Source organism: Empidonax traillii, unplaced genomic scaffold (genome assembly GCF_003031625.1).
Source record: "Empidonax traillii isolate 1590-97213 ecotype Southwest subspecies unplaced genomic scaffold, ASM303162v1 scaffold231:size1146757, whole genome shotgun sequence".
In the NCBI taxonomy this organism is placed as follows: Eukaryota; Metazoa; Chordata; class Aves; order Passeriformes; family Tyrannidae; genus Empidonax; species Empidonax traillii.
Window position 1 is genome coordinate 731,153 of NW_020955424.1, and position 13,531 is coordinate 744,683.

Below are 13,531 nucleotides of genomic sequence, written 5' to 3' on the forward strand. Positions count from 1 at the left end.
AAAAAGTCATCAAAATAGGAATGTTTCCTAAAGATTGCAGTGATAACTGTATACCCATATGAAACATGAAAACTTCACCAGTTATCAGTTAATGTACCTAAAACTGTAAAGGAGGAAGGACGGAAGGTCACTTCAATTTCCACAAAAGCTTATCAGATTTCTCTTTCCATGAAGAATATTGATGTGGAGTAAAACTTGGCCTTAACACCCCCATAAAATGTATTTGAGATTCAATAGACTGAAAATAGAGTAGAGTGGTAGCTGACTCTAGTGCTACTGAAATGTGGCAGGTGTTCGATCTAGTATGTGGATGTAAATGTTTATAAAGCTCCTATTTAAGCAAACAAACAAAAAAAAAAGTGTCCGGTCAGCTTTCTTTCAAATTTTCTGACATCACTGGTATTTCTAATGTAGCCTTCTAGTAAAACATGATTTAAAGCAGCATTTCATTGTGGTAACATTTGCCTCCTTTCTGCTGTTGCTTTCTGTCTTTGCATTTAAATTATTAGATTGTTGCCATACAGTAACTTAAATGTAGATGAATGTAAAAAAAAAAAAAAATCTTTTTACATGATTTGTGAGCCACTCTGAAAGTCTGCAGCTTTTTTGTTGTTGCTTTCATTTTGCCAGTGTAATAGGGTTCCAGCTAAAGAGTTTAAAAGGAATTTAATTGGTGTGTAATAAGCCTTATCCTTTGGTGAGGTACTTCGTTGAAGCTAGGGAGTGTTTTGTGACAGAAGGGAAATCTGAGGGGGATGGGAGGAGGAGGAAGCTACAAAATAACCACGACTGGCCTCTGTAGGGCAGTCCTGCATTCCTGTAGGGCTTGCTTTTTTTAAAATTGGAAGCTGCTTTTATAGATGCTCCTCCGAACGGGGTTTGGTTTGGTTTTTTTTTCATACTGTCCCATTTAGACTTTGGAATGCATGGACGAAAGGGCAGGCCCCCAAAGTGACTTTCCAATCTGTTTTTGCAATTCCAGCCAAGTTCCCTTTAATGTATGGAGCGGGTGAAGTTGAGCTGAGTCTTTTAATATCACAGAACTCGGGTGCAGCTGCTGCTTTAAGTGGCACTGTGTGATAATACAACAACCCTGCTATTTACTGGGACTCAAGTGCCTGGACTGGCACACAGAGACATTATATGAAATCCGAAAGCATGAGGATAAAGGAGATTTCTTTACGGCAAGATCCTGATCTAAGAAAAGAGTTGGCATTGCTAGCTCGAGGATGTGATTTTGTTTTACCTTCCAGATTCAAGAAGAGACTGAAAGCTTTTCAGCAGGTCCAGGTTTGTCTTTCTGTTCTTATACAATTAAGTTATTGTTGTCAGTTTTACCTTCACAGACACACAATCTGGCCGAAATAAATGGAAGTTCTAGCTAAACTAATCCTAAAAGAAGGATTTTGATAGTTTTTTTCCTTATATGTTGATTTCTTCGGTTTTTCAGAAGGCTATGCAGGTAGTTTTCTGCAAACAAAAAAATGAGAGTTTGCTAAAGCACCTATCACAGCTAAAGTACGATGTTTGCACAGAAGTATATGCAGTGGAAATTTGGTGCATTTAATGCTATTAGACTTTTAAAGACTGCTTTCCTTGATCTGCATAATCATGATCTGCATGTGTTTCCTCAGGGGATTTAATTTACCTTTTACTGGAACTGGGCATATAAAATACGCTGAACTACGTTGTAACTTTACTAATTCAAACATAATATGCTAAAAGTTGCTTTCATACTTGCATGATGATCCTGAATTCCCTTAGATTATGTTTATTTTGGACTTTGTATTTGGATAAGATCGGTTGTTGCTGCGTGCTTCGCACATACCTCTGCTGTTTTACAGCAGAGTTAAATCCACCATTTTAAAATAAACTCATAATTGGGAATAGAAATATTTGAAATGTAAAATTAGAAGGAAAACTACTTATAGAGTAACTGTTCAAAGAGATTAACTTTTTGGAGTGAGAAAAAGTGTGCAGCTTTTTTCTTGAGAAATGGAAATTTAGTATTTCCTCGAACACACTTTAAGTCATTTGGTGGTATGTGAAAACATTCACTTTGTCCTTACCTCACCCTCACTTCTAACTGATATACTGAAGGTATATCAGTGATGGCATGTGAGACTGTTTTCCCCCTTTTATCATTAAGAAATGTTTAGCAGTTTAATAAAAATTACATTATCTTAGATTTTTTTTGCTTTAAATCATTCTAAATATAGCCTTCTACTTTTTCTAATTTTGAATTCAGTGCGCTGGTGTCTCTTTCAGGTGACCTTCAAAGGAGGGACATAGAGCTCTATGACCCTAAGAATGTGTTAGCGTTCTGACTTATATAGTATTATTTAATTAATTTTTTTAATCTGACCTTTATAAGCAACGTTTATTCCTTTGTGCAAAGCAGAATGTAAGTGTTGGTTGTGCTGGTTTATACCATTCAGCATAAACATGTGAATGAAAGGATTTTTGTCTTGTATCTTTTGTGCTGAACTGGAGACAGAGAAGGGAGCTTGTTGACTAGGGACAGCATGAAAAGAAAATGCAATCTTAGTTACTCAAAAATTGTGGTAGCAGTTAATTTTTAGGCACCTCAGAGCAGGAGGCAAGTTTAGTCTAGTCATGGCATCCTGTTGTAAACAAACACATCATTACCTTGTGTGGTGCCCCTTAACTTGATCCGTCTTTCATCGAATGATAGTTGGATCACTTGTACTTTTACAGAGCTTTTTTATGTTGACCTAGAAAACATCTCAATGTGGTATGGTAATTCATACCTACAAGCAACTAATTACTTTCAAAAACAGCTTGTCTAATCTGTAGGGTTTTTTTCTGTTTTAGCATGCTGCCGGCTAGAAACTTACAGTGCAGACAATGAGCAAATATTTTTCATTTTTAACCAGACTTGCACTTCCTGGGCGAATGGTAAATGTAGAATAATGTATGATAAACTACTTTAATTGGATTACAAAACTCTTTGAGCAAAATGGAATTAATAGGAGAATAAAACTATGAGGTCAGTCATGGCTTAGTTTGATGCAAAGTATTTTATCCAGGGCTCCTTTTTTAAATGATGCTTGCTTTAACTACATGATTTTAAGGAGACTTTTTTGGAAGTACTTTCAAAAACTAAGTATGGGTACTGGTACCTGTTGATAAAGAAGCTGAGCATTCTTTACCTGACATTTTATGTTTATGTTAATTTCAACTTGACCTCGTAGGTTGGGTGCAATTTAAGGAACAGCTATTTATCAGCTATATAATCATTGAAGAAATTTCATGTTGAAATTAAAGACTGCTTAGAGCTTTTGTAGAATAACTTTAAAAAAAAAAAATTTCCCATTTCAGTTGCTAAGCTTCATTGCTGTTGGAGTTTACAACCTCCACTGTATAGGCTTTAAGACACAACAGTTTAAGATGTAAAATTAGAATGCTAAAATCAAGCAGAAATTGAAGCAAATCTGGTTTTCTATATTTTTACTACAATCTTGTAATTTTATAACTTGTTAAACAAATGGCAGATTCTCTTTAAGGGCTTTTGCCATTAAAACTAGCATCCTAAAATAAAAAATTAGTAATGGTGGTGGAGGCTGATATTAACATGTGGCTCAACATCTACTCTGAGCTGGGTTGAAGTGACTGGGTCTTCCACAGGTTCCAGGAATTCTAAGGCAGTGGCTTTTCACATAGGGCCATGTAAGTAAGTAATCTGTGTAGGTAATCCCCTGTGGTTTAGAGCATAGTCCATCAAGTTTCTTGAAAATCTTTAAATAGACAACCAGCAATGAGATAGGTTATTCTGGGAAGTGGTGGAATAGGCTGTTCTTCAATTTTCATTTATTAGTGAAAATTTATAAAACTGAGCAACATAGGACTTTCTCAAAAGATCTGTTTCTCAAGAGGAAGATAAAACAATACACAACTGTTGAAAAGTTCTCTATTACTTCGAGGAACAGAATTTTTTAGTAGGTGACTGCATAAAAGTAAGTAGAACTTCAGTCCATCTTCCGACATTGGTTCTAAGACCAAAACCTTTGTTAGGTACTTCACACCTACAGGATATATTGAATTGGGAATGCAGCACTTGAAGAGCCACTGTGCCCATCTTTCTCATCAATTTATCTGCAACTTTGGAGGGAGAAGAAAGAATCACCATGTCAAATGTACTGGCAACTGAAAGATGTGAACTGAAAGGCCTATTACCTGCTGATAGCTGAGCAGCTTGTTTTGGCCAACAGCCTGTAACATTCCTACCTATCTGAGTTGGAATATAAGCAGCACTATTGTCCCAGCTATGTGAGGAAAATATATCTGAAGTTTGAAACAAAATTATAACAATATAATACGTCTGTGTATGGTGAAGTGCCTATACCCATGTAACTCAGTGTTACCTAAACTAGGAAAATAGTTATTATTTTGCTGCTTAGGGGCCACATCACCTTACAAAACAGTTGAGTTCTAACTTTAAACCCAAACTTTTTTAAGAGTCAAATAAATTTGTGCTGAATGTAATGATTAAAAAAACGGGGGAGTAAAAAAAAGCTGGCCTAAATTTTTAATTAATCCTCTCAATATCAGTGCCAGATCTGAGTGCTGGCATATTTTCTGATACTTTTAAAGCATCATAACTTTATCTGCTGTTAGTACTTGGTGATTCCTTGGTGTAGTTGTATGTGTCACACCTCAGCGTGGAAATGGAGAACTACTAGTTTCATGACCACCTGTTAATGATACTAAATGCTGCTTACACATGCTATTTATGTCAGCTGTATGAGAACTATTTCTTCGGCTTCTGCAGGGCCTCACGGGATTGGCTTTCCTCCTGAGTGAAGTAACTTTAGAAAATGGTGCCTCTTGATCACTTTTACACTCATTTGTTACCAAAATGCTACATAAATGCTGGTAGCATGTTCAAGACAACAACAGAGTTTGTAGGTGTTAGTGTGTGCTGGGCTGGTGTGTGGGAGTGATGTAGGGAACCTGGTTATTCTTTTAGTCGTGAAGACAACATTCTCATGTCTGAGGAAAGAACAATTTCAAAAAGTTTAATCGAGACGGTTGGTTTTACAGCTGTAATCTCAGAAGTAAGTTGTGTAACAGTTAGAGGCTTCTGGCAGCACAGCTTTCCTGTTAACATCAGTTTTCCAATTCAACATCATTTGTAGACCTTTTAACACCACAGACAGAAGACCTGGTACTCATTTTTACATAGTACCTTTACATCAGGCACACAAATGCTTTATTAAAGAACACAACCCAAGTGTTTGCTGGGAGGGCCAGAGATGGAATACAAATCTCATTCCAACTGTAGCTAATAGTTATACTTGATGCTAGCTTGCTGATACAATGCCAGTTTTCCAGAGCTGATGCCAACACTTAAGACAAAATGAAAATATGTAGGCTGCCTGCTGAGACTTGCTAGTCAAGATGAGGTTTTCCATAAATGGAAAACTAGTGGATTTCCATGTTTTAAGCTTTAGCCTCTTGAAGGAAGCTGGTAGCAAACTGGTAGAATTTTACTATTTCTACAATGGATGCTCCTGATTCAAACTTAAAATGTATTGCTGTAATTAAATTATTATTACAGCGCATGTGTACTGTTTCCATAGAGATACCAATATGGTGCAAGTTTGTTTCAGGTTATTTGCATGCATGTTTTAAGAGTCTAGATGTCAGTTCCCTCGGCAGCTAAGTTTTGTGACCCAGCAATTCAGCATTGAAAAGTTCAGATGTATTTATTCTTCCCTTGGAATAAAAGATTCACTATCCTTTTCTCCATTTTAACATACTTCCCATGCCTCTGTAATCACTAATGCTAGATGTTTTGTGACTGTTGATGCTAGAAAACCTTGGCACATCTTCATATAAAATGTCCTTTGATTTTACAGGGCAAGAGGGATGTGAGACTATTTTTGCAATTGTCCAGATCAGAATGTTTTGGGGCATCACCAGGCAAGCAGTTGACAGAATACTTACTCCAGCTGTTGACTTTGCAGCTCAGTAGCAAGGCTAAACTTGATGGATTTTTCTTCTTTGAGAGCATTTTTCTTAAAGTCAATTGCAGTGAGTGATTGAAACTTGTTTGGCTGTAAACATTGGAAGATAAAAAGCTATTGCAGAGTTTTAAGTAGATGTCTGTCTAAGCTGTACTTGTTATTTTTGATGTTGAACTGATGTCCTGTCCTGACAAGGGCTTTTTTCTATAGACAAATGTTAGAATTGTCTCAGGTGTAACTAACTGTCGGTCCTTTGGCTGTGTACAACTAAAATGATCACGTACTAGGAGGATCTTACCAGCTTGTCTGCTGAGAACAGTTGGGGTATCAGAATATACTGGACAGAAAAACTGATTTGACCTATGATCAGGGTATTCTCTGTGTAGGAGTATTTTCTGAGAAAGCTGTATATATATGACAAACTGGATATATTAGTGACTGGGGTACTTAATTTAACATAATTCATAAGCTGGAGACTGTTCGGCATCAACTCACAGGCACTAGTAGTCATACAGTGACTAATATTTTTTCACTACTTCTGTCTTACCAGAAAAAGTAAAAGAAATTGCATTTCACAGGGTAGATTTTTCTGAAGAATCTTACTTTTTTCCATTTCATAATCTGTACTTTTTTCCATTTTTAAATTAGTAGAGGAGAAAAATATTTTCACTGGTCAGCCACAGCAAACTCTTAGAGGGTCCTGACTCTAATGCCTTTGGTAACATTTTTGTCAGCAAATAAAGTTACTGATGGACATGCATGTAATATGGAAAGGTCTTGTGTTCTTGGCTTTGAGGGGAGGGAGGTAACTACCTTCCATTTTGTTCTAACCTCAGGTCTTTTCTGAATAAATCAGTAAACTCTTCTTACTGCGGAACTTCTGGTATTGAAGCTCTATGTGACTGTACAAAAAAAACACCAAACCTGTGCAGCTATGTTTGGAGGTGTTTCTGTGGCAATAATGCTTTTGCAATTGCATCCTCCAGTTCCCAGTAGGACTGCATGATTTATTTATGTCAGCTATAGCAAACTGCAAATCAGGAGAATCCCAGTGTTTCCAAAATCAGAGTTGTAGAACTTGGGTGAGAGATCTCTTAGTGCAGCATCTATATTACTGGAAGGGAGGAGACTGAGAAACTTGTACTCCACTGGTTAGGTATCGTGCAGAAAAATGCCAGTTTACCTCAAATGAAGAGTTTAATCTTCACTGAACTAGTGAAAATCAGGTTTTGACCATTTGAAAGTTTCCCAGTGTTTTCCTTTTATTTCATGCTGCTTTTGCACGTGTGCATGGGATATGAGTTGCCTGTGGTGGCCATTCACACATGCTTTTAGTTGAATGTGATTTTACATTCAATACCCAAATGGAATGCATTTCATAGTTTCAGCTAGAAGCTTTTCCTGGATGCCACTACCTACTGTCTCCTCCTCCATGTGAGTTAAAATGCTTTCCCAAATAGGTGTGTGTAGACAGTTCAAAGTTTGGCATGCTCTGAGGCTTCAGTAGCTTTTTATTGAGGCTCATTTTGGCTGTTTCATTTTGGCTTGGTTAAATAATTAAGAGTAACTAGCAGAACTACTACTTACTCTACTGTCTTTAGACTTAAAATAAGGGGAGAAATTAGCTTCAGGTAGAAAACAGCTAACAAGCCCTTTTTTTTCTTTTACCTCAAAATCTGAAGTTACCATATAAACAGTATTTCAGTGACAAAATAAAACTCAGTTCTAGTTTGTTAATAAGCTGAACTTTCCAACATTGAATTGTAAAATGAATATGCAGTCCTATCCCTGTCACTTTGTAGCCAGGGATACTGTAAAAGGATTGATATTCTGCTGTTGAAGTTGATGTTTGGACCACAACTAACTCTTCTGAGCTTTCTGTTTGTAGTTTGGCCACCATTTACCAGAACAGGAAGGGTTTTGCTTGAATCAGGTTATCAATGGACAGCAGAGGGAATGGATCACTTTAATTCACTGTTTATCTCAACTTCCAGTAACAGTGTCTGGACTATGAACTTCTGAACACAATAAGCTTGGCATATAGTCAACCAAAATATAAAAATGGTTATCTCTTCTTCGATATAAGCTGTATGCAAATTAGGATATTGAATATTGCAAATATTTGTCTCATAGCAAATAAGAAATAGTACATATTTTTAGGCCATAGAACTCTAGTTTTAACTACATCATAATCCTCCTTCCTTCTGCAACTTGTTAGGGTCTTCCTTAGACTTCATTTTTACTGTTACCCTTCATGTTACTCCTGACTGCTCTAAACCTCACCAAATCTCTTTTGATTTGCTTGTGGAAGTGCTACTTGCTGTAACATGTCAATTATCCCAAAAAGGGACAGAGCTCTATCTCTGGAGTAAAGTTAGTTTAACATTGAGGGTTATCATTTGCAGTGAATCACAAGGCCAGATTACCATATACTTTTGTACAGAAATAGACTGGAGAGTAAATGGCCAAGAACATGCGTAAATGAGATGAGAATGAAAGTCAGTTCGTGTAAAACTGAGATGAGTGCCCAACCTGAAATGCAGGAAGGAGACTCCCAACATACTTATCTGGTCAGAATTTGAAGGTGAACACAGATTTGCTAACTGGAACATAGACTGCTTTGAGAGAGTTTCTAAACTCTGCTCCTTTGCATTAATTCAGGTGACAAGTATGTAAAAAATCAGAAACAGTGTCGTTTGAAGTACTTTTTTTTCCTTCTAATGGTATATTGCTACAACTTTATAGAAAAGTGTATTAATTTTTGCATTTCCTTTCCCTTATTGTAGCACAAATATTAAGTAACCAAGACCAAACTATGAGCCAAATTGTCTAAGTTAAGGCTAACAGCAAAACCAGGCTAGTCGAAAACTGCATCAGCGTTAAAATTAATAGATGTTTATCTCTTACTGTGAAAGGAAAGAGGAGCATAAAATTAGTCTCTATATAACACATCCAAAACCAGCTGTCAGACAGTGACTGAAGAAAAGCAAGCTGTAGACCAGGATAGAAGGAAGCAACTGGCAGTAAAACATTTGTTGCCAGAGGAAAGACTTTTACAAATATACCCTGATGACTGATTTTAGCATAGGTTCATTCTCTGTAGGTGTCTCTGAGTTTGATTATTCACATATGTCTTACATTTCTGACTAAGTTAGGCAAAATCAGTCACAATCTTAGCATGGTTTTAAGCCTAATGTAAGATGATTTTAAGCAATACTGCCACAGTAGTCCTCTAACCTTCCTCCTATTAGCATCAGAACCATGTAGCTTTTAAGTGGCATCAACTGTGTGAGATTGGATGAAGACAAATGCAGGGCAGTGGGGGGTTTACTTTGTTTTTAGCTGTCTTGGTGACCTGGGGCAATTCACCATATTGCTTCACTATCACTGGTGACACATGGGATGGTAGACTAGAGAGTTTAATCTGTAGTTAAGCTAGTGTGGGCATGGGAGAAGATGCAGGGGTGCTATGATGAAGCTTACCTTATGCCATGCTGTAAAACTTCATTATTAAGCTTTCAGATTAACTTACTGTTTTCAAGTTGGTTTCAAGCGCAGTAACTAGATTTTAGAGTAATAGAACTTGGGCGGGGAGGAACAAACACAAATTTTGAAAGTTTTAAGTTGTCCAAGAATCATCTTTCACAGAGGAAAAAATACTGTTAAGCATATGAAGCTGAATGGGAAATGGTACAGTCAGTGAACTCTTGCAGTAATAAATCCCATTAGTTTGGCTGGAAAGAGGCTAATGAGGAGCATACAGGGAAAAAGCATCACTTGTTTAACTTAGATAATTGGAAACGTAAATGTCTACCACAAGGTCAAGAGAGCTGATGTTGCAGAGGACATGTTTCTCTGGGCTTGTTCTGAGGAAAGTTCTGGTAGTAACCTTACTTTACCTATCCTGAAGCAGATTTCTGAAGGCACTTTAGGTGTTTTTAGTATTTTAGGTGTTAGAACAGGTTTTTCAGAATTAATGTCTCTCTTTAAAATGAGACTGAACCCTTTTATAGACAATAGTAGTATAAGTCTTTTACCTGGTGTTTTTCAGATTTAAATTCCATAAAACTACGGATAATGTCAATTGCTTATTTAGAGGGAAAAGCTGAGTTTCACTGTGCAATCAATTAGTAAGTTAAAAAAGAAATATTCCTATGGTTTTATTGGCCAGACTTAGATTGTGAGCTATAAAAGGTCAGAGAGGTGGGAAGGCGGGTTAGGTATTCCTTTTGAGCCTGCTTACTGATAACATTTTGTTACATTCACAATTTCTGTTCAGCTTTGATAGGCTGGAGGACACCTTGTATTCTAAAGAACTTAATGAAATTAAAAAAAAAAAAAAAAGTGTTACCCTTTGGTTAACATGTTGGCTTCCATTTTTTGTTGTGTATTAGGGAACTTTATGCAGTATCTGCTTTTGTTGTTGGGTGGTTGATGAGCTTGTATATGGGTGGTTGCAGATATGCTAGGATTTGAAAGGCTGGATGGCATACCTCTGCAGAAAATCCTCTTAGCTTATTATGCACTTTGTTTCACCCAGGTAAGTTTAGTGTAAAGTGAAATATAGAAGAAAAGGTAAAAATCTCTTTAAAGTATTTTTGGTATTTAATGCCATTTTTTATATGGAATTATGGTGCACCACTTAGTAAAAACCTAACATGAAGTTGGGTATAAATGTGAGATAGAATTTTTGGGGATCCTGTTTTGCCCATGTTGTGTGCAATCCATTGACTTTCCTTTAATATGGGCATCCTCATGGAAATGGATATCAAATGCTACAGCAAGTGCTGACTGTGAACTCCATAATTTTGTTTTAAATGTTTGGGGTTTTGTTTGTTGGTTTTTTTTTTTTACAGAGAAACAGGCAGAACAAATGTTGTTGTCTGTCAGATACTAGAAAGCATCAGCATTTCTGAATGAGGTTATCTTATTCTGTAGTCCTGTCAAAAAAATGCAAATACTGAATGAGTTCAATCTAAATAGTGATGGACAAGGGGCAACAGTTTTAATCTAGAAGAGGACATTGGGAAAAAATTCTTTACTGTGAGGATGGTGAGGCACTGGCACAGGTTACCCAGAGAACTTGTGGATGCCCCGTGCTTAGAAGTGTTCAAGACCAGGTTGAATGGGGCCCTGAGCAACCTGGTCTAGTGGGTGGCATTCCCTGCCCACAGAGTGGCAGGGGTGAGGAGGGGTGGGGTTGGAACTGGATGTCCCTTCCAATCCAAGCCACTCTCTGATGACTCAATGGACTTGTGTCCTAATCTCTAAGCTGTCTACAAAATATGACATTTATAAGCATATTTACCTTGCTCCCTTTTTCAGCAAGTCCTTTGTAAGTGAGGTTTCACTCACTTGCATTTGAATTGGTATATTCAGCCCCTTTGTGGGGCTCAGTATTTCTGGTTGGCAGTCGCTACATGCAAATGTTAAATCTAGACGTTACTGAACACACATTCTCAAAACATCTGGGAACAAGCTCCCCATTTCTTCTTATTTCAGAAATACATCCTGTAGTTGAATGACTGTATCCTAGTATCAGCTCTTTCTTTCAGTGAGGAGAGAAGGAAAAGAGCATCCTTTTAAAATTCCCAGTGTCTGTATTTTTGCTTATAACAAAGTTAACTGCTGGGTGCAACTCATCAGTTGGTAAATGTAAGAACACTATCTAGCATGAAGAATGAATTTCTCTGTTTGGAATAAGATATGTTCTCTTTTTGGAATAAATATGTTCTCTGGTATATACTAGTAACTATATTACTGTATTGCAATTATAATATTGATTTCCTATTATTGTTATTATTATTATTATTATTATTATTATTAGTAGTAGTAGTAGTAGTAGTAGTATTATTATTATTATAAACAACTGCTGGGAAAATTATTGGAAAAGGATCTGGAAAGCTGCAAAACAAAATTAGAAGTTTGCCCTTTGAACAGTGACCCCAATGGGGTATAAACTTCCACTTCCTCCGTTGTAAAAGTCAGGGCAAATAAGTGGTGGATGTCTGTGGACAGAACTTACAGTTCTATATGTTGGGAATGAAAACTGGTTATGTATTACAAGTTTTCTAGAACTGTGTTGTAGACAAATCTTACATAAGTTTGGGGGGGTTTTTATGTTAGTACAAGCAAGAAGTTTTCAAGGAATCCTCACTTCCCATCTGTTACATAAAACCTAAACTGCAGTGGCAGCTTCACAATACAGTTATAGATTCTGGACTTCATATATACTTATTGCAAAGCTTAATGCTCCCTTCAGTCCTGACACTGCAGCACACATCTGCTTGATGAGTTATTTACAAGCTTATACAGCTGCTTTCCTTAATTCCAAGCATGTTATTGTTGGTGCTATTTCTCAGCAAGTTGCAGGGAAAATTTTCACTGACCAAACCAGTCTCTTTTGTCATTTTAGCTTACTGTCATTTAGCTTACTTGCTGTACTAAAGGTTTTAATTTAAAGCCATAGATGTAGATTACTTTCTCATGTTAAATTAGCCATTGAAACGGAGTAGTTGTATGAAGAGATTAACAAATTGTTCCTGCAAATTTTCCAGTCCAATTTGATGTTAACAGACATCTAGCGTTCTTGTTAATGATGAAATTCCCTGGTTAAAATTATAATTAATTTTAGAACAGCTTAATATTAGTGCATTTTAATTGCCCTGAAATAACAGAACTGACTGTTTAACCCCTATGCAATATGTGCATCTACAGAAATAACTAGTAGCTGAAATTATAGAAAATAATGAAGTTTTTAGAACCCTTTTAGTATCACTTGTTCCTTCATTAGAGCACATATAGTGGAGCAGCCTCTGTTGTACAACGAGCCTTTCAGTTACTGGATGGGATTCAGACTGAAAGAAAATAAGAATCCCTGACCCTTCTTGGGAAGGTGAGGAGAGGGAAGAGATATAATACCAACTTTATAGTGCATCAGTTGGAGCTGATAGTTTTGGACAACCTGTTTCTTTCTTTGGTACAAGCTCTTCTCGCTTTGTTGACTGACATTAACAGCACTATTCAGTTGTCCAATTCCAAGTTGCTGGTGGCATTTAAGAAGCATTAGTGTGCTCAGAACATCCATGTGGCAGATGCAGAGCGAGACCTGTGCTCTGAGGTCGGTTGCTGGATACCATGAAGAATGTTCAAGGGCATTTTGTTTTGTGCCCTAGAGAGTATTCCTACTAGGTACCTGTATATAGGCACCAAATAAATCTATCAGAAATTACTGTGAAATGATCATACATTTGCTAATGCAAATTAAGCATTTTTATAGTTTCATCTTTCAGCAACTTTGAGAAACCAGCACAGGGATAGTTAATTTGTCTTGCTTTGAGAGGTTTGTAGTCTATACTTACTTGGTTTTGGAGCTGAAAAAATATACTGTTTCACTGATTAAGTATTCTATATTTTTACACTAAGCATGCTGAATTCAGTCATGCTTAAATCAACTGGACTACTGAACTAATGATAGGATATCAGAAGTTGTTACCTACAGGATTCTTAGCAAGTGACAGACATTGACTTCAAGTGTCACA

The 13,531-nt window shown here is 36.8% G+C and overlaps 1 protein-coding gene across 4 annotated transcripts in view; it reads left to right on the forward strand.

Annotated features, from left to right (window-relative positions):
• The window catches only part of PPP2R3B (protein phosphatase 2 regulatory subunit B''beta), a 62,052-nt gene that overhangs the window by 17,422 nt on the left and 31,099 nt on the right, over positions 1 to 13,531 (forward strand). The window contains exon 1 of one of the 4 annotated variants that reach the window (XM_027888105.1): positions 988 to 1,290. The exons of 2 other annotated variants lie outside the window; for them this stretch is intronic. In XM_027888105.1, the coding sequence (XP_027743906.1) occupies positions 1,144 to 1,290 (147 nt within the window). In that variant the 5' untranslated portion in view covers positions 988 to 1,143. Of the gene's footprint in view, positions 1 to 987; positions 1,291 to 13,531 lie in introns of those variants that run through there. One more of the 4 variants, XM_027888107.1, reaches the window with a different exon arrangement.